General features: G+C 36.1%; 1 protein-coding gene across 2 annotated transcripts in view; it reads left to right on the top strand.

The window, feature by feature from the left end:
- Positions 1 to 13,956, top strand: part of PRKAA2 (protein kinase AMP-activated catalytic subunit alpha 2) — a 79,347-nt gene that overhangs the window by 55,000 nt on the left and 10,391 nt on the right. For both annotated transcript variants that reach the window (XM_019957386.2, XM_070786466.1), the window contains 4 exons: positions 341 to 485; positions 2,514 to 2,601; positions 3,990 to 4,214; positions 12,782 to 13,286. In XM_019957386.2, the coding sequence (XP_019812945.1) occupies positions 341 to 485; positions 2,514 to 2,601; positions 3,990 to 4,214; positions 12,782 to 13,286 (963 nt within the window). The remainder of the gene's footprint in view (positions 1 to 340; positions 486 to 2,513; positions 2,602 to 3,989; positions 4,215 to 12,781; positions 13,287 to 13,956) is intronic.

Below are 13,956 nucleotides of genomic sequence, written 5' to 3'. Positions count from 1 at the left end.
GCAGAATCAGTTCCATAACACCATGCTGAAGCTTCAGATATTTCCTTTTCTTAGCAGTTTCACTTAAATTCTATTTTAGATTGTTTTACTTGTGAAACATTGTGCACATTTAGTAATATTATTTGAAAATGACCTGTGACATCTAGCAACAAAGAAAAGCTTGTCGATTGATATGTTGAGCTTGAATGCAAGTTTTTGGCTTGTTTGTCTGATTTGTTGAGAATTTTAACACAATTCTAATTGCTTTATTACTCAGTTATATTTAGGTTGATTGTGAAACTAAAACTTGCTATGTAGATGTCCCAAATATTCTTGGTATACTTTCTTTTGTACCTGATAGGTTGAAGAGATGGAAGCTCGGCGGCTCTTTCAGCAGATTCTGTCTGCCGTGGATTACTGTCACAGGCACATGGTTGTTCATCGAGACCTGAAACCAGAGAATGTGCTATTGGACGCACAGATGAATGCCAAGATAGCTGATTTTGGTATGTAACTCCAGAGTTGTTCAGAAGTGTACTAGCTGCCTTTGCAAGTGTGACAGTACCAACTCTTAATGAGCTAAAACTTTCACTTTCAAGGATGTAAATCCTATTTTGTGAAAAGGGATTAGTCGCACAGTCTGCACACTAGCTTGTTCTGTTCATTTAAACCACTTTCTAAAAATGCAAGTACATCTCGAGAAGTTAGAGAGCTGGTATCAAGGTAAACCTACTCAACCTGCATTCCCTCCTGAGGAAATGAGACTTGACTGTTTTTTGTGAGGGTTACAAACCCCCTTTGAAAATCTAATGAAAGTACGGGCTTTTTCCCTGATAAATGCATTTAAATGGAGGTTCGTGAAAATTTCCATGCAGTTGTGGAGCATTGTAATCCTTCTGAACTGGTGGAGGAGGAATGTCAGTAGACTGAGTAGTAACATCTAACAGCTGTTGATAAAAGAATAGGAGTTTTTGTTGGGGGGTAAAATAAAGGATAAAATGTAATTTTTATGACCAGACATTTTCTGGGATCAACATACCTGGACAGGGTGCCATAGTAGGGGAAAGGGTTTAGGAAGTGAGAGATTATAGAAAGAGATGAAAAGGTGCCAGAGTTCAGCATTATTTAGTTAACATTTTTGTCTGTACCTTGTCTTTCATCTAAAAGTCAGGAAATTCCTTTTTCTATTTCTCTTCTCTAATCACAAACCTCATTTAGTGCTGTAGTTCAACTAGATTTTGGTTCAATAGGATATTTTTTTATGTTGAATTAAAGCTTTCCAAATTAAAAACTTTTGGAACATAATCTTTATAAAATGGAGCCTATCTGATTTCTACCTAGAGATTTTTTTTAAAAGGCCCATGAAAACAGAGTATAAAAAAGTGATAGTACTCTCTGTTTTCTTTCACTTGGAGAAATGGGTAAGTAATATTTTGATGCTTTTATGTTAGAAAAATTATGCATAATTTAGAATAACCTCATATTTGTGAAATGAATCAACATTCTTATTTAGGAAAGGAATCTCAGTCTTACGTGTGATGTGCTTTACCTTTTTTGTCAGGTATAAGCACTCTGAAATGGTCTCTTTCTAGTCTAACAAATACTTTCTACTGCTTTTTAAAATAAGTAAACATTATGATATTTGAGGCACTACAGACTTGATGTTATTCCTTTTGCATTAATCCATATTTACTTTAAACATATCTGAAAGTGAAAGAAAGAAAGTGAAGTCACTCAGTCGTATCCGACTCTTTGCGACCCGTGGACTATAGCCCACCAAGCTCCTCCGTCTATGGGATTCTCCAGGCAAGAATACTGGAGTGGGTTGCCATTTCCTTCTCCAGGGGATCTTCCTGACCCAGGGATCAAACCCAGGTCTCCCACATTTCAGGCAGACGCTTCAACCTCTGCACAACCAGGGAAGCCCTTAAATACAAGAATACAGTCTCTCAGAAAACCTCCTATAGAGACACAGAACTTCAGATCCAAGTACTAACATCAAAGATTTCGAGGGAGGAAAGGAAGCCAAGTTGAAAGAAGAAGGGGGAGGAGGCGGGAGAGGTGGGGCAAAAGGGGTGGCCTTACAGACCTGCCACCTACAGATACCCAGGCATTATGGGACTTTTCCCTGGGCCTCCAGAGAAGGGTGGACTGGAACTCGGCCCTACCAGAAATCAGACCAGACCAGAACCAGAATTCGAGTTCTCTGCCAGGAGGAGGTGATCAGTCTCTAATCCTCAGCTCAGGCTGACGGCCCTTCGACCAGATTCCTGCGTCCAGGACTGGGGGACTAGAAAAACAGGGAAGGATAGAAAGGGTTAAGGAGAGGAAAGACAGGGCAGAGGAGAGAGGTCAATAAAGTCTCTTGTTCCTTACCCAGTCGGGGCACTCTGGACAGTTGTCCATGTCAGGAGGAGACCAGGGACAAAAGGGTCCCAGTTGCAGCTGCTGGGTCTGGTCCATTGGCAGGCAAGCTGGCCCCTGAGTACCCCGGGATACCTAGCACCAGCTAAACATACTACTCTTATTTTTAGGATTATCTAACATGATGTCAGATGGTGAATTTCTGCGAACTAGCTGCGGATCCCCAAATTATGCAGCACCTGAAGTCATCTCAGGCAGGTAATATAGTATATCAGTGAAGAGTAAGCTTTTCGTAATGTTTTGTTCATTCTGATTACATTTAACTTTCTCTTTGGAAGATAAGGTTTTTAATAGAAGCACATTATCCCTTTAATTTTTCTGTCATTGAAGACAGAGTTACATTAAACAATTTTTAAAACATTTAATTTTAATTTTGTTATGAAGTATTTAAGGAGTTTTTCCATTAAAATTGCAAAAAAAAATCTTGATTTTTTTTTTTTTTCATTTTAGGCAATTGCAGCTAGGAAAGCAAGCATTTGCCAGGCTCATTATTTACTTATCAGACACAGTCTTTTAATCATACTTTATATACTCTTATAAAGCATGCAGAGTATATTTATGTTGTCTTTGGAAGAATGAGGTTTTGAGGGGAGACGTTACTGTCATTTCATGAAAGCAAACTGCACAAGAGAAGACTAATTATTCATGTAACTTACTCATTGATACATTTTTTAAATGTTTATACAGATTGCAGTGATAAACTTAAGTCTTCTTTGGTGACCAGTGTCTGATCTTAAGTTAACAGAATTCTGTGAGAGAAAATATAAAACAGTTATCATTGCATATATAGGAGCTTGGGCTACATAGCAAATGCTGTAAACATTGGATAGTGATTTTTATTGAAATGGATTATACTGTTTTAATTGGAATTGTAGAGATATACTGTATTACCTGAGGCTTAGGTTTGAGTTTGGTAATGTGCCATCAGGGCAATTTTAACACTGTAGAAAGGTGAGAGACAAAAGGGACAGCATTCTAGGCATAGGTTTTCTGGATAAAGGTTGTCTCAGCCCCATGAGCCACCAGGTTATTTGAATGAAAGTAGTAGTTATGCAGGATAATGTGATATAGCATGAATACCATGAAAGAGATTGCTATAGAACTAGTTAGGTACTTTACTATTTCAAATATTCTTTAAAATAGGTCTGTTGGGCATAAACATTCTATTTTTTATGCATTGTCTTGTCTTTTAATTGCTTTATGTAAGAAGATTTAGCCTATACACTAATACACTATATAGTATTGCTTTTCTTAAAGTTTATGGTCATCTACTTTGATGTTTCTATCAAAAATCAACCACAGAAAGTTTTATACTTTTTAATTAGTAAGTTCAGTTTAGTTTGTGTCAAATACACATAAGTACTGTTTTCTCTTGGGAAATTTGAATCGCAATGGGTTAGACCAATTGTTCTCTCTGGAGACCAACCATTGAGTGTTGGGGAGTGGCCATGGATTTCATTAAAGAGCTTGGAAAGCAATACATTTGGAGTCTGCACTGTGTCTACAGGCGCACAGAGAAGAAGTAGGGTGCGTGCAATTGAGAAGTGACACTTGCGCTTCAGTTTTGTGCTGTCATCTTCCCCTAGGCTGTATGCAGGTCCTGAAGTGGATATCTGGAGCTGCGGTGTTATTTTGTATGCTCTTCTTTGTGGCACCCTCCCATTTGATGATGAGCATGTGCCTACGCTGTTTAAGAAGATCCGAGGGGGTGTTTTTTACATCCCAGAATATCTCAATCGTTCTGTTGCTACTCTCCTGATGCATATGCTGCAGGTTGATCCCCTGAAACGAGCAACTATCAAAGACATAAGGTGAATATTCTTTTTGTGACTATTAAGTACATATTCTAGTATTAATATTAGTACCACTAACTGAATGCTTGCTTTATGTTAGGCACTGTAACACTTTATATGGATTTTACTTTCCTTATTATGTAAACCTGGCCCTATGATTCAACTTTTAATTATTTCAGATTGTGTCCCAAACTTTTCAGTTAAAGTAGCAAAGCATACAAGGCCTGTCATAGTAAGGCTCTGCTTACTTCTTCCTGCTCTTACCCCTTGTACCAGAGCTCCAGCCACAGTGAACTTTTCCTTGTTCCTCAAATATAATGATGCATATTTTATGCCTTCATGTCTTTGTTTGTATTATTCCTTTGCCTCTAATACCTTTTCTGCCCTTTCGGACCTAAAAGTTTCCATTCATCCTTTAAAATTCTGCTCACTTATCACCTGCCTTGGGCAATCACTCCTGATTCTCCAGGGCATGGTCAGTTGCTTGCACTTCTGTGATTTCCACACTTTGTTCATGCTCTCATTCTCATTTTGTATCTGGCTGTTTTCAGTGTATCTTTCTCCTCTCTTGTAATTATAAAAGGGTAGAGAGAGTGTCTTAGCACCTTTGTATATACAGTGCTGGAAGGCCTAGAAATACAGTAAACATTCAGAAAGTATTTGAATACGTTTCAAATGGAAAAAAACAGGGTGAGAGTTATATATTTTACATAGAGTTGATGAAATAAACCATAAAGAGTTTTGCTAAGATTTTGAATCCAAAAATAGCCTCTAGTGGGTTTGCTGTGAAGGATTTCTTGTTATGTGAGAAACTTTGGAAAGTGCAGTTGCTGGTGTTACTGTGAATATGACCTTTATATAGCACACACAAGTCAGGATGATTCATTGCCCTCTGTGTTTTATTTATCAGTCATATTTCTTAGAGGGTTTTTTGTTCTTACCTGACATTTCATCAGGTATTTATTTGCAAACACATTCTTTTAACATCTTTCCTGAATACTCTGCCTTGTCTTGACTCTTGAAATATTTAAATGATGGCTGGGGTAGTTGTTTGTGTGACTGCTGCTGATCTCTTTTGCATTCCTGCTGCATTTGTGTCTTCTTCCCTTAGCCTCTGTTAGTGTTCCAGGCCTCATACATAAAAATATAAAATTGTAAATTAGTACCATATTTAGTTTTGGAATGGAAATGAACAACTTAGCAGGGGAAAATTCTTTTGTGTTCATAGTTCTTTAGAGTAAATAGGTCACTTAGTTGGCTTTTCCTTAGAGCATTAAATATGCTAATATGTATATATATTTGTACCTGTTCACATCAGCACATGTACTTAGAATAATAAAAGTACCAATTCTGTTATATTAAACAGGTACCTGTATATTCACAAGCTTTAGAAGAATAATGTAAATAAAAACCTACTAGGAGAAGTTAATTTGCACATAATGTGGGTGGTATAAAAGAGTGGCAACCATCTCAGGACTTAAAATTGTTGTTGTTGTTCAGTAGCTCAGTCATGTCTGACTCTGTGACCCCATGGACTGCAGCACGCCAGGCGCCCCTGTCCTTCACCATCTCCTGGAGCTTGTACAAACTCATGTCCATTGAGTCAGTGATGCCATCCAACCATTTTGTCCTCTGTCATTCCCTTCTCCTTCTGCCTTCAATCTTTCCTAGCATCAGGGTCTTTTCTAATGAGTCAGCTCTTTGCATCAGGTGGTCAAAATATTGGAGCTTCAGCTTCAGCATCAGTCCTTCCAATGAATATTCAGGACTTATTTCCTTTAGGAAATCTTGCAATCTAAGGTTTGATCTTGCAATCTAAGGAAGTCTCAGGAGTCTTCTCCAACACCACAGTTCAAAAGCATCAGTTCTTTGGTTCTCAGCCTTCTTTATGGTCCAACTCTCGCATCCATACATGACTACTGGAAAACCATAGCTTTAACTAGACAGGCCATTGTTGGTGAAGTAATGCCTCTGCTTTTTAATATGCTGTCCAGGTTTGTCATAGCTTTTCTTCCAAGGAGCAAGTGTATTTTAATTTGAGTAGTAACTTGAATTTATAGTTTTCATCATTTTAAGATTTCTTCATATTCTGTATTTAATGTTTGGAAATTCTTCATTTGACAAAATACAATTCAACAGAAAGAGTTACTAATTTATTGAATGATTTTATATAACAGGCATTTTGCTAGATACTTGACGTATTTTCTTGCATTGATTCCTAATAGGTAGCTCTTATTTTTTTTAAATGCTTATAGTATTTCCTTTTTTAAAACAATATATATTCATTTTCTTTTTGGCTGCTTCGTATCTTAGTTGTGGCACATGGGCTCTTCGTCATGGCGTGCAGGATTCTTGCTAGTTGTAGCACAAGGGCTCAGTTGTTGCGGTGCTCGGGTTTTCTAGTTGTGTGTGGACTCAGTTGCTCTGTGGCGTGTGGGACCTTAGTTCCCGGACCAAGGATTGAACCCATGTCCCCTGCATTGGAAGGCAGATTCTTAACCACTGGACCACTAGGGAAGTTCCAAGTTTAATAGGTAGCTATTGTTATTCTCATTTTACAAAAGTAGGGCTGAGAAATTGCCTGATTTCAGAACCTGTACTACTTCAACTAATCCGTATTGCTACACCAGTCCTATGACATCCATCCTTTCTCCAGCATACCTAGTTTTATTGTGCTTCACTTTTTTGCACTGTGTAGATACTGTGGTGTGTTTTTTTTGTTTGTTTTTTTGTTTTTTTTTTTTTACAAATTAAAGGTTTGTGGAATCCTCATCTCATTTGATGATGGCTAGCATTTTTTAGCAATAAAGTGTTTTTTAATCAAGACATACATTGTTTTGGGGGCATAATGTTTTTGCAAATTTAATAGTCTACAGATACTCTAAGCATAATTTTTTATGACATTCATTTATTTCAGTAGAATAAAACTATAAGCAACATGAAAATGTAAAGTGCTACATAAAAGCCCCATAGTAATAAAATTTGAAAGGTTTCATTGGCTTAAACAGTTACAGGTAAAAGAGACTTTATATATATTTTCAAGCATGCTATTTTAACTATCTTGATATGTGCTATGTTGGTCAAAGAAAAGGCCAATGAGTTACCTAAATCTGAGGACCGAGGGAAGGAATCCTAAGCCTTTACCTACTAGATCACACATCAATTTTGGCCTTATCCTATAAATAAGCCCCACTGTAAACATAATTTTTATATGCAGTGGGAAACCAAAATATTGGTGGCTTGCTTTATTGCAATATTCACTTTATTGCAATGTTCTAAAACCAAGCCCGCAATATCTTTAAGGTATGCTTTTATTTTTGTATATATCTTTTCTTTTTCTCTTAAGATGGTAGGCTATTGGAGGTTAGAAAATATATCTGTATTTATTTGTTCATTTAATCATTTTTATTTACTTAACAGTTATTTAACATCTGCTTTGTTCAAGGTCTTATGCTAATTGCTGGGAATATTGGTAGGCAAGACAGACATTGTCTTCAGGAAACTCATATCTTTAAGTGCTTTAAGCTTAGTATTGCTCAGTAGTGCTTAGTATGTTGTTATGGTTAAAATGAAAGATCTGAAGTTCAACTGTCTAATCACAAATTCTGATTCTTTGTTAGCTATTGGCATATTTCCTACCTCATTGTGCTTTAGTTACATCGTTTATAGTGGATTTGTTTGAAGGATAGTCTTAGGTTAAAACATAAGAATTTACTATTTCTATAGGTCTAGACACAGTTGAATGTTAGAAACTACAAGTATTCATTCTAATATAATTCCCATTTTTAGAATAATGCCCAGCATATAATATTAGCCATTAATACTATCCTAAAGTGAATATATAAGGACCTTTTAGCTGCACTTAAAGAAGTTTGCACACATTGTGAAATTTATACAATTTGATTGGAGTCATTATAGCTCATTTAGTCTTAAGTCTTATATGAAAATCAGATATTAGGCAGCAGTGACAGAAAGACGGTTTCTGGAGGCTGTGTAGTAACCCATCTGAAATGAATTGATTTTGTTTCAGATGAACCTTCATAAACATCCTGGTTACTACTTACCTTGTTTAGAAATTGACTCCTTAAAATTAAAAGCTGGGTGTATGACTTTTTTTTTTTAACATGTTCAGGGTTGCTTTATTATCATTAAAATTTTTTTTAAAATTTTAATTGAAATATAGTTGGTTTACAGTGTTGTGATACTTTCAAGTATATAGCACAGTGACTCAGTTACACACATACACACACACACAGAGACATATACATACACACGTGTATATATCTTCCTTTTCAGATTCTTTTTCCTTATAGGTTACTTCAAAATATTGAGTATAGATCCCTGTGCTGTACAGTAGGTTCTTATTGGTTATCTATTTTATATATAGTACTGTGTATATGTTAATCCCAATCACCTGATTTGTCCTCCCCCTTTCCCAAAGTATGGCTTTTTAATTGGCACTGTTATTATTATGAAGAACTGTGGTTCTTTTTCTGAATTAATTAGAAATGAAAATTTAGATTATTTCTGTTTTTTTAAACATTTATTTTATTGATATAATTCACATACCATAAATTTGTTCTTTAAATTGTATGATTCAGTGGTTTTTAGTATGTTCACAAAGTTGTATAGTCATCGCCACTCTTTGATCCCAGAACAGTTTTCTCATCCCCAAAGACGCTCTGTACTCACTTCCTCCTCCTTGCAGCCCTTGACAACCACTCATCTACTTTCTGTCTTTATGGATTTGCCTCTTCTGGACATTTCATATAAATAGAATCACAGCGTGTGGCCTTTTGAGTCTGGCTTCTTTCACTTAGCATGTTTTCAAGGTTCTTTCATGGCGTAGAATATCAGTACTTAATATTTTGCTTGAAAAATATTCTGTTGTTTAGATAAACTACATTTTGTTTATCCATTTATTAATGGATATTTGAGTTGTTTCTAATTTTGGTTCATATAATGCTGCCATGAACATTTATGTACACATTTTTAAATGGTCATATGTTTTTATTTCTCTTGCATAGATGCCTGGAATTTATAATTGTTGTACACTGTTGTTGCTTTAATTTACTTAGTGATTTTACTTAACTAATTCTGTTAAGTCTGTATTCTTTGTCAAGGGTGGCCACTGAAGTCTCTGCTTCATTAGCTTAATGGTCAGCTAATTGCTAGAGAAAGATTTCCTTAAAGGCCTTGATCTAATCAGTCTCCCAGCCTTTGCTGAGGGATTCTGTGTCCATGTTGGGGTGTGTCTTCAGCATTTTAATGAGAAGTTCATAATTCTGCATTAGTCTTGATTCTTTCTAGCTTAGAGCCTCAGAGTCAATCAGTGATGAGAAATCAGGGGCTTTCTTGGACATGAACAACAGTCCTGCATTTGTGAATTCTAGGATTTTAAGAGTATTTTAAGGACTCCTATGGAACTTAGTCCCTAACGTTTCCTTTCAAGGTTTTTGATCAGCTACTTGTTTGCTCCAATTCTTTTTTTGCTGTTTGGCAGCTGGGATGTTAGACAGTTGCCACTGATTGTTTCTGACAAGTGTTCTGGACAAAAGGCTGTTTGCAGATGGAACGCTAAGTCAGGTCAGATGAAGACAGGGCTTGACAGAAGAGGTTTCCAGAGATCTGCCAGCCCTGTCTAATAATGACAGTTCTCTGGGGATAGGACTTTTGGAGAACTCTAAGCCTGTTCTCCCCAGTTGCCTCCCAGTGGTTCTAGGTGCTAGTTTTGGGGGTTAAAATGATTGTGAGGCTGTTGGTTTTCAAGGCCACCATAGAAATGGAGAAGAGGAAGTGGATATTGGGTAACTGAAAGTGTCACAAATCTCACTGTTCTTATTGAGACACAACCATTTTTTAAAAAACAAAAAACACTCCTCAGATTATTACAAGCCTTTGGTTAATTTCCAGAGTTCTGAAAAAAGTTAATATTGACAGTTTCTGCTAGTAATCTCATTGCTTTAATAGAAGAATGAATTTTTGGAGTTTATTCAAAAGTGTTTACCCTATTTTAAAGTTTGATGTTTTAAAAATGCTAGATATGTAGCAATTTATTTTTTATATCAATTCTTTTCAAAAAATTAGTACTTACTGGTCATTTGATTACTAAGTGTTTATTTGTGCTAGTAGTGCTCAGTCACCTCAGTCATGTCTGACTCTGTGTGAACCAATGGACTGTAGTCTGCCAGGCTTCTCTGTCCATGGGATTCTCCAAGCAAGAATACTGGAGTAGGTTGCCATATCCTTCTCCAGGGGATCTTCCCAACCCAGGGATTGAAATTGCATCCCATATCTCCTGCATTGGCAGGCGGGTTCTTTACCGCTGGCACCACCTGGGAAGCCCAGATGTTTATTGAAGTGCTTATTATTATCATTATACAGCAATTAAATACTTTAATAATTCAGTTTTTACTTCTTTGTCTATTCATCATTCCACATTTATTGAGCATTTGCTCTGTCCTGGCTACTGAAACGCAGGTGAATAAAGCACGGTCCCTGTTTCAAGGAGCTCTCAGTTTAGTATAAAAATCTGTAACAACTGTGAGAAAGTATGAGTGTTATAATAGTATCATTTACTAGCAGCTGTAGAAGTTTCACCTCTGTATATATCCACAAGACATGGCACACCATCATTTCTCACTTGGACTATTGCACTAGCGTCTTCCTCCTCCTCATCATTACTAGTTTTATCTTTTCAATTCAGTTACTTTATCACAAGCCGAATGATCTTCACAGAATGCAAATTAGATCATGTCACCCCTGCCTCTTTAACACCTTTGTTATTATCATCAACCATAGGTTCAGCCCCAAAACCATTTTTATAGCCTACAGCTGTCAGAAAAACCTGATATCTTTTGCCACTCCAACCAGTAACTTATTATGATTTCATGATTCTGGCCTCAGTTCAGTTCCTTGAACATAGGAAAACATTTTTTTTAACCTCAGAATCTTTGCATATATTGTTTGTTTTGCTGGGAATATCTGTTCCCCAGCTCTGCTTAGCTGACTTCTAATCATTCTGATTTCTGCTTAAATATTATTGAGAGTGGCTTCCTTAAGCACTCACCTCCCATTCTGAGTTAAACACTCTTATTTTACCTTGTGCTTTTCACTCATAATTTTTATCACAGGGTTTTTGTATTTGTGTATTTGTAATTCTGTGTTTATTTTTGAGAGTATTTGTTTAGTCTGTTTTCAGCTAGAATGTAATCTCTGTGTGAATGAGTGTGCATTTTTACCACAGTATGTCCTTTACCACAATAAATATTCATAAATGAATTAATCACTCAGTAGAAGGCATTCAGGTAAAATATATACTGATCTGAATTTAGCTTAGGGAGTGCCCAGTTTACCCTGTAGCAATGGTTACACAGTCTTGAAGAAATAGTATATGTTAATTAAATGAAAAGGGATGGGATATTCTAGGGCGTCAGTAGTAAACATCATGTGTAAAGGCCTGGAATAGTGTGAAAATAAGATCTAGGAGACTAGGTTCTCAAATGTTTTGGTTTGAATACCTCCCCCCTGCCACGTCTTAAAATTGAGGACTCCAGAGGGTCTTTTTTTTTAATGCAGGTTATTTTTACCAATTTCAGATTAGAAATCAAAAGTGAAAAATTTTTTAAATAGTTAATTCACTTAAAAATAATAGTAAACATGTTATTCTGAATAATATGTCTCCTATGAAAAATAACCTTATTTTCCAAAACAAAATATGATGACAAGAGTACCATTATTTTACATTTTTCAAATCCTCTTAATCAGAGACAGCAGCTAGGTTTTCATGCCTACTTCTTGATTCATCTGTTGCAATATGTTGTATTAGTTGAAGTCTAGGAAACATATCTGATCTCAGATATTGCCGGAAAAGGGAGGAACATTCTCATAACCTTTCATATAGTTAGATCTTTTTCTTTGATATTAAATCAAAGCTTAATATGTTAATTGCAATATCAAATCACCAGTGAACTTTTGTACTTTACTACATTGAAATCCACAGGGTCTGTTTTGCCTTTTGAGTGGAGCTTCTGCCCATGTGTGACTATGTAACATCTTGCATTGGTCATATGGAAAATATTGGGTTAGTGAGATAGCCTGGTGTTCAGGATGGTAACACATTTCATTATATACTATCAAATCATAGGCATTATCCTCTTCACTCTAAAAGTAGAAAAGTCTATTAAATATTGAGAATCTGTCAAACTTATGGAAACATATATAAATTATTCTGTTATATACAATTCTATATATATATATATAGAACTCCGTTATAAGCCAAATTCTAACATTTTACTTGAAAGCTTGAATTTCATCACTGGCACCAAGTACTGCCAGTTGTTTCCTTTGAAGTGACAGACTTATTTTATTTCTTTTTGTGAAAATGTCAGCAAAATACCCAAGTCTGAATAATCATAGTTACTCTAGAGCAAGGGTTAATGAACTTACCCAAGGGTCCCATAGTTAGTAAGTGACTAGAGACCCAGGTCTTTCTGATTCTGATATATTGTATTGCCCCATGTCTAAATTATTTGGGACTTGCCAAAGCATGTTCTTACAATAGTGTATTGTGGTATCTTTCCTAGAGAGCATGAATGGTTTAAACAAGATTTGCCCAGTTACTTATTTCCTGAAGACCCCTCCTATGATGCTAACGTCATTGATGATGAGGCTGTGAAAGAAGTGTGTGAAAAATTTGAGTGTACAGAATCAGAAGTAATGAACAGTTTATATAGTGGTGACCCTCAAGACCAGCTTGCAGTGGCTTATCATCTTATCATTGACAATCGGAGAATAATGAACCAAGCCAGTGAGTTCTACCTCGCCTCTAGTCCCCCAACTGGTTCTTTTATGGATGATAGTACCATGCATATTCCCCCAGGCCTGAAACCTCATCCGGAAAGGATGCCACCTCTTATAGCAGACAGCCCTAAAGCACGATGTCCACTGGATGCACTGAATACAACGAAGCCCAAATCTTTAGCTGTGAAAAAAGCCAAGTGGCATCTTGGAATCCGAAGTCAAAGCAAACCATATGACATTATGGCTGAAGTTTACCGAGCTATGAAGCAGCTGGATTTTGAATGGAAGGTAGGGAATTGTAGTATATGAAGATCATTTGTAGAAGCCATTTTCTGTATAGTAAGCCTGTCTGAGCTGCTGAATTGAATACTAAGATCAATAAAAAGTTGGTTTTGATGTGAATTTAGTGGTCTCAATAAATATATGGGCTGATAAATCCTATTCTTTCCAATAATGTACCATGTGCATTCCAAACAAAACAAATCTTCGTAAGGATGAAGAACTGTTGATGTTGGGGACCTATATATTTTTGAATTAGAGAATAGCATTCTTGGCTGAGAAATATGGTTTTAATCAACTTGAAATTCCTTGAGAAAATAGTCCACCTGTTTTAGCATGTATCATAACAGTAACAGTCATGTGTCTTCAAAGATAGTATATTTTTACCTTTCTCTGTCTTTTTAAGGGCAGGTTTTTGGGGGGTTTTTTGCCAGTAGCTGTAGTGCAAGTAGTTGATACACATTATACTGTCAGGGCATGTTTATTTAGTAAACAAATACTTTTCTGTAAATTGAGAAAATTTCTTATCTGGCTAGTATTTTTAGTCCTTAGTTATGATGTATTTTTGTTACTCTCATCCCACATTTTGCTTTATTAGTATTTTTTGTTTTTTATTAGTATTCAAATTCATTTCAGTTCTATTTGACTATATGTGGGGGGATCTGTTTTTCATTTTCAA

This window comes from Bos indicus, chromosome 3 (genome assembly GCF_029378745.1).
Source record: "Bos indicus isolate NIAB-ARS_2022 breed Sahiwal x Tharparkar chromosome 3, NIAB-ARS_B.indTharparkar_mat_pri_1.0, whole genome shotgun sequence".
NCBI classification, from domain to species: domain Eukaryota; kingdom Metazoa; phylum Chordata; class Mammalia; order Artiodactyla; family Bovidae; genus Bos; species Bos indicus.
This window is presented reverse-complemented; position numbering and strand designations above follow the sequence as displayed.